The sequence below is a fragment of the Mus musculus genome, chromosome 18 (assembly GCF_000001635.26).
Source record: "Mus musculus strain C57BL/6J chromosome 18, GRCm38.p6 C57BL/6J".
NCBI classification, from domain to species: Eukaryota; Metazoa; Chordata; class Mammalia; order Rodentia; family Muridae; genus Mus; species Mus musculus.
Window position 1 is genome coordinate 3382062 of NC_000084.6, and position 22723 is coordinate 3404784.

Genomic DNA, 22723 nt, shown 5'->3' on the forward strand with positions numbered 1-22723 from the left:
CCAGGGGTCAAGGGACCATACTAACAATGCCTGGCTGAGAGGGAAACCAGCAGAGTGTTACCACAGTTATAATCCCATCACATGAAGTAGGTGGGAGAGGATCATGAATTAAGGGCAGTTTCTTCTATATTGGGAGTTTGAGGCCAACCTACGTCAGACCTTATCTCAAGGAAAAAAAAAAAAAACCAAAAAAACAAACTACAAATTCAAGTGCCAAGAGAAGAGAGATTGGTAGATTTCTGGAAATAGGATTTTATTTTGAGACAGGGTCTCACCACAGAGGAGGAGGGGCTGGACTTCTATCCTAAAGTCTGGGTCTCCTAACTACTGCGATTACAAGGTGAAAGCAACATACCCGGCATGGCATGAGTATAAGATAGGGTTTTAAGTGAACTTTAGAGGATTATCACCGATTGGAAGAAGCCTTGAGGTAAAACGGACCTGTTCTCTTTTGGAAAGGTAATTAAATAACAAAGGCGTGTGTTTGCTTGCTTGCTTTTCTTCTGTGTTTCTGTATGAAGAGGTGATATATGACTGTCACCTGCTTTTGTCAACACCGTCCTTTCAAAGGGGGAGTTTAAATATCAAGACATATTTAGGTCTTTGAATTTGTCTGAATGTAAAAATAAGAGGCGGGTATGGTGGTTTACTGGGGAGGCTGAGGCAGGAAGATTGCTAGTTCAATTACAGCCTGGGCTGTAAAAGCCAGGCCTTCACATACAAATAAAGCAGAGAGACACCCCCTCCAGTATGACTTGGATAACAATACTTTCCAAATTTGGGTACTGCACCGCTTTGAGCTCAGGGAACTGCGATTGCCTCATTGACAAGTATACTGGACGATCAATTACTTTGTCAATTGATTGCAAGGGCTTTGCGATTCTCGAAGGATGGCTCCCTGCGCTTGCCGTAACCTGGACTGGACCATTGCATCCTGCGGGTGTGTGAGTGCAAGAGGCTGAGAGAGCGGAGCCGAGGGTGTGTGTCCCGCAAAGCCCAGAGCTCCGGAGGACGACAGCCTCCCCGAGCCAGCTACCTGCCCGTCCTCCTCCCTTGACCTCCTCGCGCCTGGCCGCAGCGGCATTGTTTTACTAGGCTCCCTCGGGAGCAGGTAAGTGGCGGCGCCTTGCTCCGGGCACCCCCCGTGGCCCTGGGGCGGTGGCGGTGGCCGGCCGGGGAGGCGGCCTCGGCGCACAGTAATGGCAGCGCTGTGAGCCGGGGAACGCGAGCTGACAGCCGCCGCCGCCGCCCACCCTCCGAGCCCGGGGCTTCGTCCTTCACGCCTGCGGGTTGCCTCCCTCCCCGGGCCCCTGCCCTCGCCCTGCTTCTGCAGAAGGTAACCCCATTGAAAGCTGGGGAGCCGGGCTGTGGGTGCAGGGAAACTTCCCTTCCCGGCGAATGGTGGCGGGGATGGGGCGACCTGGCGGAGGGGAGCGGGCTGAGAGCTGGAGGCCTGGCAAGATGGTGTCCTGTGAGTGACCTCGGCTCCCCAGACTGCTGACCCTTAAGTCAGGCAACCCCTGGACCAGATCCTGGGCCTCCCGGATCCACTGTCGTCTGCCCCTCCCTCGGCCTCATTTTCCTCCTTAGGAGGGAAGGTGAGAGTGTGCTCTCCTGCTTACATTTACGTGCGCACACGGAGACCAGAGTCTCTGTAGAATGGGGTAGCATCAATCTCATACACCCTAGCCACGAGTATTTTCACTTTTGATTCCGCAGACAGTGAAGATTGATAGCTATGGGGAGGAGTATTCTACGTGCATGCTACATACACCTCTTGCCTCGGCACTTATGGGCTGGTGAAATAAGAGCCTCAGATTCTCTCCAGCACTTGTTTACATACTAGAGTCTTAAACCCTTCCCCACCATTACGTGGTGCGTGCAAGTAGAACATCTTTTGAATTTGCATTTGTTATTATAAGTTATCCTCGTCCTCCTAGGTTACTATTATTGGAGGATGGCAGTAGCCTCTAAGTTTCAATTTGAAGATAACTGAGTTGCAGTTGTTGCTCAGTGCTACACTTGGACTAGCATGCAAGAAACTCTGGGTTCAACTTATCACCTTCTGAAAAAAAAAGGTGTGTGTGTGTGTGTGTGCTTATTGCTTATTGACTTTTCAATAGAAACTATTCTTGCCCTAGAACTTATTTCAAACCCACATTTATAACACAATATGGGAGATCACTTTATTTCTCTTATCTCATGTGTCATTCCAAGACACCAAAGTAGCTTAACGTTGGTTCTTTTGCCCATATACAGTTTTGGAAAGTCCCTTTCCAAAGAGTTGCAAATAAATTAACAGTAGTGTACAGTTTTTAGAGTTATTACCCCTCCCATGCTATTTGTGACTTGTGGGAAGGTTTGGTGGATTTTGTTGTTGTTGTTTTTGTTTTGAGGGGGTGCTTGTTTGTTTTGTTATTTGAGACAGGGTCTTTATTATGCAACCCTGGCTGTAATGGGATTCATTTTGTACTCCAGGGTGGCCTCAAACTCCAAGACATCCATCTGCCTCTGCCTCCCTAGTACTGGGATTTAAAACATGTAGCATCACACCCAACTCTTTTTTATTTATTTTTTTTTTAAAGATTTATTTATTTATTTGTTATATGTAAGTACATTGTAGCTGTCTTCAGACACTCCAGAAGAGGGGGTCAGATCTTGTTACGGATGGTTGTGAGCCACCATGTGGTTGCTGGGATTTGAACTCTGGACCTTCGGAAGAGCAGTCGGGTGCTCTAACCCACTGAGCCATCTCACCAGCCCCACACCCAACTCTTTAATTGTTTTGCTGTATAATCCTAATTGGTTTGGTACTCACTGTGTATCTCACATTCTTGGGAGTCCTACCTCAGTAGGTGCTCGGGTTATAGATGAGTGCCATCAGGTCCTGCTTTCTTTAATTTTTTTTTTGTATTTTATCGATATTTCATTTGTTAGTGTCTTTTAGTTTTTCATCATGCACAATTGAGCATTGAATGTGAAATCTCTGCTTTCTTTTCTTTTCCTTCCTTTCTTTCCTTTTTTTGGTTTTGGTTTTGGTTTTCAAGACAGTGCTTCTCTGTGTAACAACCCTGGCTATCCTGGAACTCACTCTATAGACTAGACTGACCTGGAACTTAGAGATATGCCTACCTCTGCCTCCTGAGTGCTGAGAAAGGTGGGTGCTAGTATTAAAGGCACTATCTGCCTAAATCTCTGCTAAGCTTCAATTCTGGCTGAGACGGAGAGACATAGATAAGAAACAGGTAGAATAGTGCTCTGTAGAAAATAAGGAACTCTAATGGTTGGGAAAAATTGCTGTGGTTTAAAAAGGTCTTTCTCAGAATGACCTTTGACATATTTGAAGAGGCCAGGTCTGGATGTTCCGAAGAACTCTCTGGAAGAAATGCAAATGGAAGAACTCTCTGGAAGAAATGCAAATGAAAAGCCCCAGGTTTCGAGTCCAGCTCACTGGGAGCAACTCCACAAGGGAGTTTAAAACCCTGTGAGAGAGGCTCCACCAGAGTTGGGTTTTTAAAACGTTTCAAGTTTTAGAATTTGAAAGCAGATAGTAATGGTTTGATTTACATTCTGTTGATATCAAAGACACTGCCCCTGGGGTCAGGGTTGTGGCCTTGGAACTGTAAAGGATAAAGTAACAAGGTTTCCAGATGTGTTGAAGGTACTTGTTGAACATGATATAGTTTGAAGAGTGAAATTGTTGGAGGTGGGCATCTCTTGAGTTTTAGGGTTCATCGGGAGGATGATGGTACCGTATACAGGGTTGAGGTAAGTTTATATAGGATTGAGTTGAGTTAGGCGTCTTGAATTGACTCAGTTCAAGTGTTAGATTTAATGCCAAGGTGGAGGAGTCATTCAGTTTGCTCCTCAATTTGAAGTGTTTTTCAAGCATCAGCTCTGGTCTGGACAACTGGGATAGTGAAAAATTAGACAAATCTGTGCCTTCATGAAAAGTGTGGCGAGATACATAGATTGAAGTTTTATCAGTCTTGTTAATTGGTGGACCATTTCCAAAGATATGTTTGTAACTAGGTGTATAGAAATGGTAGCACACCTTACTTGGACACTTTGTTAGTATTTTAAAAGTTACAGACAGGGATAAGGGCACCTAAAGGGGGAATGGGGAAACCTACAGGGAACAGCAACTTTTCTGATTGATCTTTGCCCTCTTCAAGTGTGTGCTTAGCTAACTCAGGCCTGTCACATGTGGCCAGGCTGGCCTTACTCTTGGGTATTTCTTGCATCAGCCCCTTTCCTGAAAGTACAGGGATTATTGGTGTGTGCATGTTGTGGGCTCAGATGCATGCTCTTTGAAGAACTTTTTTTTTTTTCAAGAAACTTGTACTTTTCCCCTCGCCTGCCATTTCTTCATGTGTGCCAGGAAATATTTGGTCGTGATTAAAAGGGACATCTTCTTTTACATGTACTATCTGTTACAGTAAGTTCATCACAGGATCAAGTCCTGGCTGGAACTTAGTACTATCAAGACTTAACTGGTAAAGTAAAACTGAGGGAAATTCATTCTAATTGCTTCAGAGGCTTAAGTAGAAGGACAAATCCAGGACCAGCCCAGGGTACAGAATAAGTTCCAGGTCAGTTGCAATTTAGCATACCTTGTTTTAAAATTAAAAACAAAACAAACAAACAAAAAAAGCCAGGCAGTGGTGGCATATGCCTTTAACCTCAGGGCTTGGGAAGGCAGAGGCAGGCAGATCTTTTGAGTTCAAGGCCAGCCTGGTTTACTAAATGAGTTCAATGACAGCCAGAACTACCCAGAGAAACCCTGTCTCAAGGGGGAAAAAAACAAAAACAAAAACAGCTGGGCAATGGTGGCACATGCCTTTAATCCCAGCATTTGGGAGGTAGAGAGAGGCAGGCAGATTTCTGAGTCAGAAGCCAGCCTGGTCTACAGAGTGAGTTCCAGGACAGCCAGGGCTATACAGAGAAATCCTGCCTCCAAAAACCAAAACCAAAACCAAAACAAACAAAAAAATGTAAGTAATTAAACAATAAGAAGGGGCAGGGATATATCTTACTACTAAAGTGGCATGAGGTCTGGGGTTCTATTCCCTATTCCCTAGTACTGCACAAAAGCAAAGAAGATAAGAGCAGCAATTTGGAATGTTGGAAGTTGGGAGTTAATTTAGTGGTACACTTAACCTAGGCCTGTTTATTAGGCGATTACAAGAGATTAGTGCTTGAGGTGTATGGCTGATTTTTATTTGTCTTGAGTTTTTCTTTTCTTCTTTCCCTCCTTCCTTTCTTTTTTCTTTTCTTTCTTTTTTCTTTGTCTTTTTTGTTTTTTTGGTATTTTTGAGACAGGGTTTCTCTGTGTAGCCCTGGCTGTCCTGGAACTCATTCTGTAGACCAGGCTGGCCTTGAACTCAGAAATCCGCCTGCCTCTGCCTCCTTCAAGTGCTGGGATTAAAGGCATGCTGCACCACCACTGCCTGGCTTGGCTTCGCCTCCCTCTCCTCTCCCCTTTCCCTTCCCCCTTCCCCCTTCCCCCTTCCCCCTTCCCCCTTCCCCCCATCCCCCCTTCCTTCTTCCCCTCCCCTCTCCCCTCCCCCTCCCCTCTCCCCTCCCCCTCTCCCCTCCCCTCCCCTCCCCTCCCCTCCCCTCCCCTCCCCTCCCCTTTCTTTCCTTTTTCAGGCAAGATCTCATTCACTGTCTAGTCCTGGCTGGCATGGAACTCTTAAGGAGTTCCAGCTTCAGTCTGCCTAGTTCTAGGATTAAAGGCTGTGTGCCACCACCCTCAGGCCTGAATTCATTCTCATTAAATAATTTATTCAGAGTGATCTATGTTGATTTAAATCTTAGTAATATATCATGTTAAACGGAAGAAATTAGCATAATTCTTGTGTTTTGAAACATCCAGGCCGGAGATGTGGTTGGTAGCCTGTTTGTCTAGTGTGCGTGAAGACTTGAGTTGGTTTGCTAAGGCTGCTAGGCAGGCCTGTCTGTAATCCATCCCAGAATGGGGGAGATAGAGACCAGATAGAAATTCAAAGATCTGAACTACATGAGACCTTACCTCAAAATAGAAAACAAAAAGCATTAGGTACATTTGATGCCACTCCTTTTGGTTTTTGTTGTTGTTGTTGTTTTGTTTTGTTTTGTTTCAAGACAGGGTTTCTCTGTGTAGCCCTGGCTGTCCTGGAACTCACTCTGTAGACCAGGCTGGCCTCGAACTCAGAAATCCGCCTGCCTCTGCCTCCCGAGTGCTGGGATTAAAAGCGTGCACCACCACGCCCGGCTGGTCCCACTCCTTTATATTTAACTTTTAATTGGAACAGACTTATTGGGATATTAGAACATTGAGTCTTAGGATAGTTACTACTGCTGAGATTTGGGGGGGTGGGTGTTTGTTTGTTTTGTTGTTGTTGAGACACAGTGTCTCTACATAGCCCTGGCTGTCCTGGAATTCACTATAAAGACTCAGAGATCTAATTGCCTCTTCCCATCAAGTCCTTAGATAAGAGGAGAGTTCCACAGTGCCTGCCTAAGATTCTTAAATTTTCTTTGGTGTTTTGAAACTTGGCTTCTTCTAGCATAACCTGATCTGGAACTTACTATGGGATGGACAGTAACCTTGAACTCTCCTGCTTCCACTTCTGAAGTAGGGTTTCTGAGTGCTCTGGCACACTTTGTTTCTATGTGTGTTTTGCTCTCTTGGAATGTTGTTTACTACTTTGAATTCTCTCTGCTGAAGAATTTAGACGGGAGACAAGTTTTCTTAAATTGTTTTAAACTTTGTTTCTTTTTTAATTTGAGACCTGGTCTTGCTGTGCAGCCCAGGCTAGGCTAGAATTCATTGTGTATCCTTGCCTAGCCTCACACTCTTACTCCTCCTGTTCTTAGCCTCTGAAGTGGCTGGGTTGCAGCTGTGTGCAAACAGATACTTACAAAGTTGTTATGAACTCTCAGGTAGTTGTCTTAGATATTTCTGGAAAAAAATTGGTCTTTTTTTTTTTTTTTTGAGACTGCTCATTCTTTGTATCCTCTCCCTTTCCATGATGGTGTGTAGTTAAGACTGGCCTCAAAAATATTTAATAAGTGCCACCACATATGATTTTATGAGCAGTGGCCAGGCAGGCACTCTTACCAACTAAGCTTCGTCTCACGCTCAGGGTGGTTCTCGACCTAGAACTGGGCCAGTGAACTTCTTGTTGTTGCTGCTGTTATCTTTGTCTCTTTTTGGTTTATACAGGAGATTAAAGAGTCAATTTCCAGTCCAGAGCAACAACCTTTGAGAAAGTAGTACTTTTTGAAGTATTAGACACCACTGACAAGACATTAAATGTGTTATCTTATGCTTAAAACTCTAAAATGTGCAGGTGTTAATGCCAATTTGAAGGTTTCAATTAACCAAAGGATTTTCTGTTATAGACTTCATCATTTAGTGTTAACCATTGTTAGTCATTAAATTATAGCCTCATTAACATGTCAGAATTTTTCATAAAAATAGGTTGACAGCTTATTATTTTTTATTTTTCTAATCTGCTATAAGCTTAGTTACATCTGCAACATTCTTTGGCAGTCTAGAACACACTAAATATTTAATAAGTATCTATTAACTCAGTAAAGTCTTTGTTCTAATGTAAGCTTTTTGCTTTTTTTTAAATCTGGGTGTGTGGTGGTGGGGAAAGCTCGATAAGGTCTGAATCTCTGAATGGACTAGCAGCTTACACCTCACTATTTTTACATTTATATAAGTTGCATTTCAAGGAAGGAAATGTTCAACTTAACATATTTGTAAATTTTGTTTGAAAGTATTGTAGGCTACTAATATTTAAAGAATTTTGGAATAATTTTAGACAAACAGAACACTTGGAAAAATAAGAGGCTCAAATATTCTCATTAACCATCATTTTCTATTATCCGACAACTTACCTGACCCTGGTCCAACAGTTGGTGTGATGTTCTACACTAGGGAGCTACGACAGGAGAATCACTTCAAGTTCAAATGACTGTTCCCAGGCTACATAACTAGACTCTTTTTCTCTCTCTTTCCCTCCCTCCTTCCTGTCTACTCCCCCCCCCCCCCCAGGAAGTTAGGACTGGGGATATTACCCAGTGGTAGAATATTTTCTACCTGTATTAATTTCTGGATTTGGTTCCCCAGCACTGTGAAGACCAGGAGATAACATTGGTACAATTCTAGTATATAAGCATACATTTGAATTTTCAGTTTTCTGCTTATTTCAAGTTACTCTTATTTCAAGATTCCATCCAAGATTAAGCATTATGTTTAGTTGAGTCTTCTCAGGGAGAATTTTTCCCTTTTGACCTTAAAGCTTGTGTGTGATAAATGCAGCCAGTTATTTTGTAGAATGTTTTCCAATTTGAGATTGAGTGTTTTCTCTTTCCATAGAGGAAATAGGTCTAGTTCTCAGTGTGTCTGCTGAGCTAGAGAGTCTCAGGCAGTGTCAGCCACTCAACCTCCGAGGCTGGGAACTGGTTTGAGGCCCTGCTCCTTTTTATTTTATTTACTTGTTTTTACTTTATGTGTATGAATGTTTTGTCTTTATGCATGAATATGTACCACATGCATGCCTGTTGGATCCCCTGGAACTAAATATACAGATGGTCGTGAGCCATCCTCTGGATGCTGGGAATTGAACTCATGTCCTTTACAATAGCAACATGTATCCTCAATTGCTGAACCATATTTCCAGATCTAGTAAAATTTTAAATGGAAAATATAGCATAAACTAAGAAAAAGTTAGAAGGCATACTGATTTCAGTAGTACTTAAAAAGAGGAATGAGAGGTTAGGAAAATAAGATTTCAGAAAAGACCAGAGACCACCTGAGCTCTGTACAATACATTTGATATGGACTTGTAAACATTGTCTTTTGTATTTTATGCTTTTAGATGGAGAGAATGCAGAATCAGCTAGGTGGGGTTACACTGGCAGGGATGGGGTGGGGGTTACAGTGGGTCTGGCAGCCTATTAAAAGTATTGCTTATAAATCACCACTTAGCTCATTTCTGAGACCAGGGCTTTTTTTTTTTTTTTTCTTTCTTTCTTTTTTCTTTTTTTTCTTTCTTCTTTTTTTTTTTTTAACAACTGCATTTGCTTATGTGTATTCACGTGTGTATGTATATGTGTCAGACTGCCTTTGTGGAGGCAGTAACAAGGACACCTTGAGTCACTTCTTTCCATCACATGGCAATCTAGGGATTGAACTCACACTGTTGGGCTTGGACACAAGTCTCTTTGCCCTCTGAGCCAACTCACCAGTTCAAAATCGGCTTCTTATGTCTCATGTCTAATAGACCCTTTCTTGGCCACGCTAAGATTCTCTCTGTTGTCCTGGAAATGGGGGAGGAGAGGAGGGAAGATAGAGGGAGAGGGAGAGATCCTCTGTCTGTTTCTCTCAGGTGGACTCAAGAGCCCCTGTTTGGGATTCACTATGTAGAGCAGATTGAGCTGAAACTCTTGGCAGTCCACCTCCCTCTGCCTCCCAAGTTAGTTAAGACCTCAGGCATGCACCATGGTCTCCAGATCTGTAAGTGGCAAATGGAGAGGGCTGGGAAAACATAAGACCACAGTGGAAGCCAGATATCAGTAGATTCAACTTTTGTTTGCTAATATGTGTAAATGTTAGGCTCTTTATCTTTTTTGTAGACAATCTTGGATTGACTTCAGCAGGGCCACCTTGCCAGACAAGTGTGTTACTGCCGACAGACTTACATGCCCAGCCAAGTCTGGTTGTTTATTTTTATTTTTTAGTATTTATTTGTTCTTTAGCATAATACATATACATTTTTTAAAGAAGAAGTGAGAAAGAATTCCCTAGCGTGGAGAGTATGGGGCTCAGAGGAATTATTTTTGGTGTTTGAAGACATGGACTCACCGAGGCTAGGCTGTCCTCAATCACACCATAGCTAAGGATGGTCTTGAATTCCTAAAACTTCTGCCTCCACCTTCCAAATGCCAAGATTGCAAGCAGACTCACCAAGTCAGAATTTTTTTTTTTTTTTGGTTTTTCAAGACAGCCCTGGCTGTCCTGGAACTCACTTTGTAGACCAGGCTGGCCTCAAACTCAGAAATCCGCCTGCCTCTGCCTCCCAAGTGCTGGGATTAAAGGCGTGGACCACCACACCCGGCTAGAATTTTATCCTTTAAAATGGAGAGAATAATAGTATACAAGTAAAGCTTATAGAAGAATTAAGAGATAATATACATATATATGCATGCATATGTGTGTATAAATACATGTGTGTATATATGTATATACACATGCATACAGGTTTGTATGTATATAGTAACAGTTTCTGAAGTAGATGTAGTTGATAAGGTTGTTACTATCACAGTTCTATAATGGAAGCTGTTAAGCTGCTGAGTGTCCCTCTGGTTGAAAATCGGTATCTCTGTATCAGTGTGTGTCTGTTACTCAGGATGGCACCAAGAACCTGGGGTTTGGAATATATTCTACCACAGAGTTAAATCCTTAGTCAAATTTCCATGTATAGCTTGCTATGTTGCATTGCTTTTCATTATTTTTACTGGAAAATTATAGGATTATTGATATATTGATTTCTGGTTTGTTGTTCTTTTGGGTTTTAACCTGAAACTCTTGGCAGTCCACTTCCCTCTCTTTCCCAAGTTAGTCACTATATAGCCCTGACTGTCCTGAAACTCACTATGTAGACCACACTGACCTTCAGCCCACAGATCACCTGCCTCTATCTTTTATGGCCTGGGCTTAAAGGCATGTGCACTATGCCTGGTTAGTTATATTTTAAAAATTTACTTATTGTTTAATGTCTTAGGGTTTTTATTCTTGCACAAAACATCATGACCGAGAAGCAAGTTGGGGAGAAAACGGTTTATTCAGCTTATACTTCATCACCAAAGGAAGTCAGGAGTAGAACTCAAGCAGATCAGGAAGCAGGAACTGATGCAGAGGCCATGGAGTGACGTTACTTACTGGCTTGCTCAGCTTGCTTTTTTATTGAACCCAGAACTACAAGTCTAGGGATGGTACCACTCACAATGGGCTCTCACACCCTTGATCACTAACTGAGAAAATGCCTTATAGCTGGATCTCATGGAGGCATTTCCTTAAGGGAGGCTCCTTTCTCTGTGAGAACTCCAGCTGTGTCAAGTTGACACAAAATCAGCCAGTACAGTGTGTATGGTGTTTTGCCTCCAGGTATGTCTGTGTGCCATGTGCATGTGCTGCCCACAGAGGCCAAAAGGTGCTGGAGCCCCTCATACTGAATTTATAGGTGTTTGTCAGCCACAAGTGGGTTCTGGGAATTGAACTCACACCCACTAAAGAACAGCCAGTAACTGCTGAGCTTGTTTTTCTCCAGCCTGTGTTTTTATTATTTATAATATGTGTAGATGTGTGTTAGGGCTATGTGCATGTGAGTTGTAGGTGCCTGTGGAGGCATCAGATCCTTTGCATCTGCAATTATAGATGGTTATGAGATGCCTGACCTGGACATTGGGGACTGAACTGCAGCCGTGGAAGAGCAGATAATGGTGAAATGTTTCTCCAGCACCCTCTCCTGTATGTTTGTTTGTTTGTTTTGTTTTGTTTTGTTTTGTTTTTTTGTGAGAGAGCCTTATTTTGTAGCCCAAGTTAGAGTCAAAACATCCTCTGTTGTTGTGATTTCAGGCATACTGGGAACTCTAATAGAAAGTTTTGTGTTTTAAGATTTATTTAGGTTATATGTATGAGTGTGTATGTGTACTGTGTATTCCTTGTACCTAAGAGGCCAGAGAGGATGGTGGATTCCCTGAAACTGGAGATGACTCAACCACTGACTAGAACATGGAAGGACAAATGAGACAAATTTCAGAATTATGTCCTATATGATGTGTTAATATACTCTTCCCCACCTAATAACCGTAGTTGTGCTCAAAGGTAGCTGGTGAGACTTTCATAATCCACTTAATGTATGAAAGCTTTATTAAATTATACTTTACTAGTTCAGTGGCTTCTTCTAGCATCTTTATAAGACTGGGCTCAACAACTGGTGCATTTCATTCCCTTTGCAGTTAGAACCCAAGTCCTGTTGTGACTTCTGATATCTGTCTGGTGTGTGTCTCTGGGTGTCTTTGTTCTTATTCCATAGAAATGAGACCACTTGACAACAGCACAGGTATCACTTTCTGTGATGTTAGTTGGTATCTGTACCAAGGACTAATCTAGGGCCTCGCCTGCTAGGCTGCTCCCCAGCCAGAATGGTGCTGAGATTGACCCACACTGTAGTGAGCATCAGTACTTTATTCTCTTATTTTGCTTGGTCTGGTGTGTGGAAGTGCGGACAGCATCTGCCCATTCTTCAGTTAATAGTTTCCTTGGTTTCTACACATTTTTGGCTTTATGAATGTCTTTGAGCATTTTGTGCCCTTATTTTATAGACATGCTTTTATATTTCTTACCTATTACAAAGGATTAAACAGGTCAAGTGGTAACCATGTTCATGTGATCTACTTTTATATGTTGTAATTTTAAATAGTGCTACAAAAGGAAATTTGGTCTAGAAGAATTTTCAAATGTAAAACAAAATTTTCTTATTTAGGATTAGCCTTTTTTAGCTTTATTTTGTAGTCCTTCCTTCCTTCCTTCCTTCCTTCCTTCCTTCCTTCCTTCCTGAAGGATGTGTGATGTGGCCAAGGCTGGCCTAGAGACCACAGTGTCCCCTTCGCCTTCTTCAGTGCTGTGATTACGGATGAACCGCAGGCACCAACTATTACACCTGACCTAATAACTTGTAAAGATTTGGGGCCTATGACTATTACACCTGACCTAATAACTTGTAAAGATTTGGGGCCTATGACTATTACACCTGACCTAATAACTTGTAAAGATTTGGGGCCTATGACTATTACACCTGACCTAATAACTTGTAAAGATTTGGGGCCTATGACTATTACACCTGACCTAATAACTTGTAAAGATTTGGGGCCTATGACTATTACACCTGACCTAATAACTTGTAAAGATTTGGGGCCTATGACTATTACACCTGACCTAATAACTTGTAAAGATTTGGGGCCTATGATTTTATTTTTTAAGATGAGTCTCAAGGGGGCTGGAGAGATGGCTCAGAGATTAAGACCATTGATTGCTTTTCCAGAGGACCAGGTTTTAATTCCCAGCACCTACACGGCAGTTCATACCTGTCTGTAGCTCTAGTTCCAGGGCTCCTGACATCTTCACACAGACATTCATGCAGACAAAACATCAATGAATGCTTAAAAAAGAAAGAAAAAAAAGATGGGTCTCACACTGTAATGACAACAGCTGGCTTGAAACTCATCATGTAGCCTAGATGTCTTTGTTGTTTCACTCTCTCAAGTGCTGGGATTACAGACAGGCATGTGCCACCACATCTGGTCTAGAGGTTGTTTTAGGGCCTATGGTGTTCATGGGGCCTAAGGTTATGTGTTAAAAAACTCACCAAGTTGAGAATAAAACTCAGAAGAAAGCTAAAAAATTTGAATTTTGCAGGCATTCAATGGGATACAATATGATTGTGAATGGGAAGTGAATTGTGGTCTCAGTAAAAGAACAAGAATGGAGGACTCATGCAGAAATGTACTTAGACTGTGTATCAGTCAGTGATGGATTGATATGCAATGGTGGTCCCTGTGACAGCATAGCCTTCTTAGTTTGTGTGAGTAGACACTGTGATGTCTACACGCTGGAATAGTCTAGTAAGTCCTTCGGAGTATATCCCTGCTAAGGGATGCATGGTGACATAGCTTTGGAGATTGAACCCAGGGCCTTTCATGTGCAAGGCAAATGCACAGCCCAGATGTTTGAGAGCTGCTCAGCAGCTGTGGTGTTGGGAAGTAGTACAGTGGTGGTGCTTCTGCTTTGTGCCTTTGCCCTACCTTCCCATCCTTACGTAAGTTTTACGGGAATAAGCTATTTAAAGGACTTGGAGAAAATGAAGCAACTTAAAAAGGTGTTCTCTGACGTTTTCAGAGGGTAAACAGATTGTTTAACAGATACTTTTTGTATGTTCTCTATTGGTTTAGTGTTTGGTGTTTCACTGGGTTGGTACAAACGTGGAGGTTCTCTTGCCTTTGCTTCCACATATGCTCTGAGCGTAGATTATCACCATCACACCCTCACACCTATTGCCGTCATCAGTGTCAGCAGGGAAATGTCAGTCTGATTCTGTACAGATGAAGGCATACTATAGCCATTAAAATTACACACTAACAATTTACCTGGATGGTGTACATCCCTTATCAAGAAAGTTTTATAAGAAGCAGAGTTGTAAGTATTTTCATTTAAGGTAAAGCAGGAAGGTTAAAAGAAAGGTGGTAAGAAGAACGAAGTACTCTATGTGAGTGTTTACTCCATGAAGTCACCCTAGAAAGTCTCACAGTCAGCTGGATGTAGATGCAGGCTGTATCTCCCAGGAGCCAGGCACTGCAGAGGAGAGTATTGAGGAGGAGGGATGGTATAGGTAGGTAGAAAAGCAGGAAGAATGAAGGCAGAATTTGTGACTTAATCAGGTGACCTCTGAGTAGAAAAATGACTAGATTTCTGTGTTAAGAGAGCTCCATCAGAGGAAGCTGTAAAGCTAGTTGTCTTACTTCCCTAAGGCCTTCTCACAGAAGCCAGGCTTATGTTTTAAATGAGTCTAAACTGCTGCCTGGAGTGGAGCACATCAGATGGCACTAAAGTACCTCAGTGACTTGGCTAACTTTTTCCTTAGGTTTTTTATATATATACATATATATATATGTATGTTTTAGGCTATTGTGAATGGGAGTATTTCCCTCATCTTATACTCTGTATGTTTGATGTTGACCTGTAGAAAAGCTTTTCATTTGACCAAGGTTATCATCTATCCTGTTTCATCTGTGGTTTTTTTTTTTTTTTTTTTTTAACATTTTCAGAAGTTTCTGAAACTTTTTGTAATCTATAATCTATAGTATGGTATCATGTGCAAATAGAGATGGTTTGACTTCTTTCTCTATTTGTATTCTTTAAAGTGAAATTTCCTTCACTTGCCTTATTGCTCAATGTATGATTTTGAGCACAGTTCTGAAAAGGAGTTGGAGATCAGACATCCTTTTCTCATCTCTGACTTCAGCAACACTGTTTATGCTTTTATCTATTTTGGATGAAGTTGTCTGTGGGTTTCTTATATACAGTTCTATTATGTTGACACACATTCCCTCCAACTCTGTATTCTCTAGGATATTTTCATGAATGTATATTAGATTTTTTAAATAATTTTCTTTCTTAGGTTATTTTTATCTTTGATTAGACTCTGAGATTCTTTAAGAAAACTATAACAACTTATGTGTACATGTGTATAGTAGTATGCTCATGAGTTCTCCTGCTTACAGTTTGGAAAAGTGCATTGAATCCCCCAGAACTAGAGTTATGAGTTGTTGTAAGCTGCACATAAAGCTCAGGGATGCTGAACTTGGGTCCTTTTCAAGAACAGCATCCACTCTAAAGTACAAAACTCTCTTCTGTAAAAGGAATTGAAAATTCTAGCTAGCCCATATAAAAGACACACAATCTAAAGATTTTATTTACAAGCTGTAAGCCTAGATTGGGCAGGTTTGGAGCCATTCTAACTTACATCCCAGCCATATGTTACTTGCTGTTTCTCCTGGTTCCATGTTCGTGGTCCATCTCCTCTCATGGTGGCTTCTTCTTCTGTCTCCTCTCTTCTCTTCTTCTCACTACCTGTGACTCCCAGCCAAATAACTGAAAACCCACCTACCTCTATCTATTGCCCAATCCTATAGACCAGTTAACTTAGGGATCAAGGTTCATACAACAAAAGCTGGAATACATGAGAATGCATTTGCCTTGGAACCAGATCTTGGGGTACAGAATTTAGCATTGAATACAAGCAATTCCAGACTAACCCCCAAAACATCTGAAATGGTTAAGAATTTTGGACTCATCTGTTTTTGCTGCCATTATCATCATCATCATCATCTCAGCTTAGTTAGGGTTTTACTGCTGTGAACAGACACGACCAAAGCAAGTCTTATATAGGACAACATTTAATTGGGGTTGGCTTACTGGTTCAGAGGTTCAGTTCATTATCAAGGCAGGAGCATGGCATCATCTAGGCAGGCATGGTGCAGGTGGAGCTAAGAGTTCTACATCTTCATCTGAAGGCTGCTAGAAGACTTGACTTCCAGGCAGCTAGGATGAGGGTCTTAAAGCTCACACCCACAGTGACACACCTACTCCAACAAGGCCACACCTCCTAATAATGCCACTTCCTGGGCTAAGCATATACAAACCATCGCAATCTTCATAGACCAAATACATTCTCACAACCAAGATTGGGAAAGGGGAGGCATTCTCAAAAAATGGGAGTGAAGCTGTATAAAGAACGAAAAGAAAGGACCATGTGGCCCAGCTTTGACTCCTGATGCCACCTGATGTTCCTCCATCTTCCTGTAACTCCTACTCAGAAAGGGGCAAGAACAATAGGACTTACTTGGTTTATTGGTAGGAATTTTTATTTTCTAAAGATTTAGCTTGTGCCAATTTTCTGCAACATTGGTAGTCTTTTGCTCTAGAAAGCAAGTAGCTCATAATTGCAGCCTGTTTGCCAGTCCTAAAGCATCTTCTAGCACCACTTGATCCTATATGCTGAAGTCATATTTATTCTAGTGGTATTACACAACCTGAGAGTCTGGGGTGGTTCAAGCTTTCTGTTGAGCAAATCTAACATTCTCTAAAGTCTTAAGTTCATGTGAACTTTGTATTCTACTCTAAAAACTCTTTACTACATATTATTTTATCCTTAAGAATTTTATTATGAGCCAGGCGTCGTGGTGCATGCCTTTAATCCCAGCACTCAGGAGGCAGAGGCAGGTGGATTTCTGAGTTTGAGGCCAGCCTGGTCTACAAAGTGAGTTCCAGGACAGCCAGAGCTACACAGAGAAACCCTGCCTCGAAAAACTAAAAAAAAAAAAAAAAAAAAAAAAAAAAAAGAATTATGTGTTTACCTGTATATATATGTGCATACCACTAGCATGCCTGCTGCTCGTGACTACCAGAAGAGGGTATCATATCCCCTTGAAGTGGAGTTACATGTGGTGGTAGGCAGTGATGTGGGGACTACACCCCAGAGTCCTCTACAAGAAGAGCCAGTGCTCTTAACTGGTGAGCCATCTCTTTAGCCTCTTCTTGTTTATATAAATCTTTTTTCTAAAACTTACATTCTAGGAGTGGTTTACTTTCTGATATTTTATATTCTTTTGTGTACAGATCATCCCCCAGATGAAGAATACAAATAAAGAATTCATGGTCAAAATCTTTTTGTTCAATGTCTTTGCATACTTTTTATGATGAGAGTTAGTTGTTTACCTAATTATTTCTGCAACATATTAAATGAAGCTTACCAGTCTTTCAATTCACATACTGTTCATCAACAATTTGTTTGAATGACTATAAAAAGGTGATAGCTAAAATTTAACGTGTTCCTTTGCTCATTTGTGTTTCTACTCCTTTTATGTATCATGTGATTCAAATATGTGGTGCTTTATTTTTATTATTTGTGTATATATGTTTGTTAGTATGTGCACATGCATAGGCGCCTGTGGAGGTCAGAGAGAGGCATAGGAGTCCCTTGGAACTGGAGTTGCAGGCGGTGTATGCGATCTGATGTGGGGGCTGAGAATCCAGCTCTGGCCCTCTCGAAGAGTAGTACATACTCTTAACCTTAGATCCACCTCCTTAGTTCCAATAAAGTGGTATTTTAAAAGCACAACCATTCCTGTGGAATTCATGCTAACCTTGTTATTTTTAATTAACAGGTTTCAACACTAAACTTGCACAATGTCTTTAAAACCAAGAGTAGTGGATTTTGATGAGACATGGAACAAACTCCTAACTACAATCAAAGCTGTTGTTATGTTGGAATATGTCGAGCGAGCAACATGGAATGACCGCTTCTCGTATCCTTTGATGAAAGTCATAAGAAACATTAAATTAAAGCTTGTTAAAGAAAGAAAACAAGTTTAGAGCCTTAGGCATAACTGTTTTAGGATGTATTTCTATCAGTTTTATAGCAATCAGTTTTTCACAACCTTCCATTCAACAAGTCTCCAGCACTGAGTATGTGTATCAGGCACTACTGTGGTGGTCAGAAGTATAGTAATATAGTGTTTTAGGACTTTACTGCTGTGAACAGACACCATGATCAAGGCAGCTTATAAAGAAGACATTAGATTGAGGCTGTCTTACAGGTTCAAAAGTTCAGTCCAATATCATCAAGGCGGAAACATGGCAGCACACAGGCAAGCATGGTGCAGGAGGAGCTGAGAGTTCTACATCTTCATCTGAAGTCTGCTAGGAGAATACTGGCTTCCAGGCAGCTAGGATGAGGGCCTTAAAGCTTATACCCCCAGTGACACACCTAATCCAACAAGGCCACATCTTCTAATAGTGCCACTCCCTGGGCTGAACCATCACAGTCCACTCCTTGGCTCCCCATAGGCTTGTTCAAACATGAGTCTATGGGGCCATACCTAAACGTAGCATAATGTAAAATACATTTAGTGCAGCTTCAAAAGTCCCTATAATCTATAGCAGTCTCAACAGTGTTAAAAGTCCAAAGTTCAAAGTCTCTTCTGAGATTAATCCAATAACTGTAATCCCCAAAGCAAAATAGGAAACCAGCTCAGCACATTCCAAACACAGCATCTCCATGTCTTATGTCACAATGATCTTCAGATCTCCAACTTCGTTTTTGTCTTTGTTGACTGTAACAAACTTCTTTCTTCTGGGCTGGTTCCACTCCCTGTTAGCAGCTTTCCACAGCAGATAGCTCACAGCTCTGACATTTTGAACATCTTGGAGTCTTCAAGGCAACTCCAGTGTTACAGCTTTTTGTTTCAGTGTCTGGGATCCACACGTGATCTTCTGGGCTCCTCCAAAGGGCTTGCTTCACTTCTCCAGCTCTGCCCTCTGTAGCACTCTAAGCTCAGGTTGATCCACTCCACTGCTGCTGCTGTTCTTGGTGGTCATCCCATGGTACTGGCATCTCCAATACTCTGGGGTCTTCCACTGCAACTAGGCTTCCCCATTTGCATGATCCCTTCAGTCCTGGGCTGCCTCTCACAGTGCCAAGCCTCAGCTGCTCTCCATGACCCCTTCATGCCTGCAAAACCTACTACCTGGGTGACTTTTATACATTACCAATTTTATACATTGCAGCATGAGGTGCACCCTTGGCTATCTCTGGAATACAGCTTCTTTGTGCTCTCAGAAAATATTTTCCCAGAAGATTTCACCTGAGTTATGCTGGTTTCTTCTTAATTACCACTAATTTCCTAGTGCCAGCTAACCCGCACCAATTGTCCCAGTAGTCCCTTCTATTCTGGACTCTAAAGCCAGAACCATGAGGCCAAAGTTACCAAGTTCTGCTTTTTGCTGTGGCTGGAACATGGCCCCCTTGTTCTTTTACATTATCACCAGCTTTCAGGTTTCCAACTCCAATGCAGCCTAAGCTTGGCTGTCCTGGAACTTGCTCTGTAGACTGACTTTGAACTCCCGAGATCTGCTTTGTCTAGATTTAAGTTTCTCTTCTAGAACTTGCTCTGTTCTATCCTGGCCTTGGACTCAGAGATCTGCTGGGATTACCTGCTGGGATTAAAGGCTTATATTAGCATGCCTGGGCCTAAATTTAGCTGGGTGGGACCTTGCCCCAAGATCACTAACTCTCTTAATTTAATATCCTTCAACATAGGATTCAGTCCCGTTTCACTTCCTGGTGCCCTTTTTTGTTTGTTCTGTTTTGTTTTTCGAGACAGGGTTTCTCTGTAGCCCTGGCTGTCTTGGAACTCACTCTGTAGACCAGGCTGGCCTCGAACTCAGAAATCCGCCTGCCTCTGCATCCCGAGTGCTGGGATTAAAAGCGTGTGCCCCTACACCCGGCCTTGGTTCCCTTTTAATAAAGTATACATTTAATATTTTCCCTTTCTTAGCTTGCTATGCTTGTTTAAAATACTGTCCAGGAGACTTAACCAGAGAACAAAGTCTATGATGGGTGTTTCTAAGACTTCCTTTGTTGGTACAATTAATCTTCACTTTAGCCTCAGGTGAACTCTTCAGACCAGGGTAAAAATTAGCCACATTCTTCACCAGAATACCACAAAAACAGTCTGGGCTGGATATTGAAATTCTCCACTGAAACCTCTTGGACCAGGTCTGCATGTTTCAAATCACCCTTAGTAACAAAGTCTTCTGTTTGCCTACAGGGAAAGCCCATTAAGCTCCACTTAAAGCATTCTACTGCTTTCCAAATCCAAAGTCCCCAAATCTACATTCTTCTAAACAAAAGCAGGGTTGGACCTATCACAGCAATGCCACACTCCCAGTACCTAATCTGTTTTAGGGTTTTGCTGCTGTGAACAGACACCATGGCCAAGGCAACTCTCATTTGGACAAAATTTAATTGAAGCTGTCTTACAGGTTCAGAAGTTCAGTCCAGTATCATCAAGGCAGTCTAGCCGTTGCTGTTTCAAACTCACAGGGGTCTTGCAAGTGTTGTTATTATAGATGTGACTTACCATGCCAGGCTTAGCAACAACAATCTAGTAACAGCGCTTCTAGTAAGATTTCATAGATATTGTGGAGAAAGATGGAGTGGGGTAAAGGCATGGAGAAGAGGTGTCATGTGGCCCTGGGTAGATGAGTTAAGAAAGGCCTGCAGTGGAGTGAAACTTCTCTGGGTTGGTCTTTTGGTTACTCTGACAAAAGTAAACAAAGCTCTTGAGACCGTGAACCTAGGAAGTCTTATCTACAGTCACTTGTCTCCATTGCCTTGGCTGGTGGTAAGGTGCTCACAGGCTTGTGGAAGAATGTGTCAGGAATCTGATCATCTTATGGTGGCCAGCAAGCAAAGGGGAAGGCTTTAGGAACCCAGTGTCTCCAGGGCATAGCTAGCACCTGACTTCTTCCATTAAGAGCACACTCAAGGCGCCACCACTTCCTAACTGAACATCTTGGTGGCCAAGACTTAAATATGAGCCTTTAGTACACACTTCTCAAACTCTAGATGATGGTCTTATAAGTAGAGGGATGATAAATAGCAAATTTGACTAAGGTGAAAACAATTGCTAATTAGGTTGTGTCCTTTTTTAAGTTGTGAGTTTTACATATGAATGCTGCTCTGGCCTGCTTTTTTTTTATTTGTTTGTTTTTCAAAGCAGGGTTTCCCTTGCTGTCCTGGAACTCACTCTGTAGACTAGGCTGGCCTTGAACTCAGAAATCCTGCTTGCCTCTGCTTCCCAAGAGCTGGGATTAAAGGCGTGCACCATCGCCCAACTCTGTGGGACTTCTCTAATGACTTCATAAGACAGAACTGTTATTGCTAAGTATAATAGAAGAATTCCTTCAGACAGGAAATCACTTAATTCATTATATCTGCAGTTGTCAGTGAGAATCGTTTGTTTAGTGTCCTGTGTCCCCAGACACTGATCATAAGATGATGCTGTTTCTAAAAGGCTTTTACAGTGTCAAATCATCAACTGGGTATCATTGCTGTGGTGATTTGCATGCATATTGTCTGTGTACCTGTGCTGCCTAGAACTGGTGGAAGCCAGAAGAGGGTATCTTATCACTTAGAACAGACACGATCATGTAGGTTCTGGGAATTGAATTCAGGTCCTCTGGAAGAGCATTCAGCACTCTTAACTTTAGAGCTATCTCTCTAATCCTAATTACATCTGTATGAATTTGCTGGGGCACAGACTTGAACACAGAATTTTAATATCCAGCTGTTTTTTTTTTTCCCAGCTTAGTATATCTAGAGTATGATACAGATTCTGCTGAATTCATCTCTTAGATAATTTTCTGTGAAGCAATTTGATTTGTTTGGGGGCTGGAATCTAATAAAATAGATTTTGTTCTGTATTTTATGGAATAGCTGAGTGGCTTATAAGTGACTTTGAAATAGACAGCTTACCTAGAAAATTACCTCCTTAAGTAACTATTACTTCATTTGATCATATATTCATGTGTTCTTGTGTATGTATATATCCATGTATGTGTACAGGTATGTGCATCCTCTGGAGACCAGGGCTCAATTAATTCTCAGTTGTCATTCTTCAAGTTGTCTCTTTTGATTTAAATTTTTTGGGGGTGTCTGGGCATTGTGGTTTACACCTTTAAATAATCCATAATACAAATATCCAATACAAAAATTAATAATAAGCCTAATTATCTAAGAAACAAATGCAGGTGGATCTTTGAGTTCCTGGCATGTCTGATTGCAGATCAAGTTCTAGGCTGGCCAGGACCTGACTTAAATACACGAAAGTAAATAAAGACCCTGATTTAAATAAATAAAATCACAAGCTGTATTCAGAAACTCAGCATGTTTTGAAGCCTCTTCCCTCTCAGTACCTTCCTTATACCATCCCCTTTACCAAACTGTTGTCAGTTTTTTCATAGTGTAAGTTTAAATTTTTTTGTGTTTTTTTGTTTTTTTTAGGCAACCAGAAATATTTTATATTTTATTTTATTTTTTAAAATTGGGTTTATTTGGAGAAAAAAAACCAATCCCAAAACTGAGATTTTTTTTTATATACCAAGTAATGTCTATAGATTCTTAACCGTTTTCATAGAAGGTATTTTATATAAATTTTTTATGCATTTAAGAGCAAACATTAGTAGCCTCCCCTCCATTTTTTTAATTAGATATTTTCTTCATTTACATTTCAAATGGGAAGTTTATTTTTATTTTTTATT

The 22723-nt window shown here is 41.5% G+C and overlaps 1 protein-coding gene across 4 annotated transcripts in view; it reads left to right on the forward strand.

Annotated features, from left to right (window-relative positions):
- Positions 1-908: 908 nt before the first annotated feature.
- The window catches only part of Cul2 (cullin 2), a 53731-nt gene continuing 31916 nt past the window's right edge, over positions 909-22723 (forward strand). The window contains exons 1-2 of one of the 4 annotated variants that reach the window (NM_001360829.1): positions 909-1111; positions 17785-17925. In NM_001360829.1, coding sequence (NP_001347758.1) covers positions 17807-17925 — 119 coding nt within the window. In that variant the 5' untranslated portion in view covers positions 909-1111; positions 17785-17806. Of the gene's footprint in view, positions 1112-1149; positions 1599-1627; positions 2079-17784; positions 17926-22723 lie in introns of those variants that run through there. The other 3 variants (XM_006526275.4, NM_029402.3, XM_030250610.1) reach the window with 3 other exon arrangements.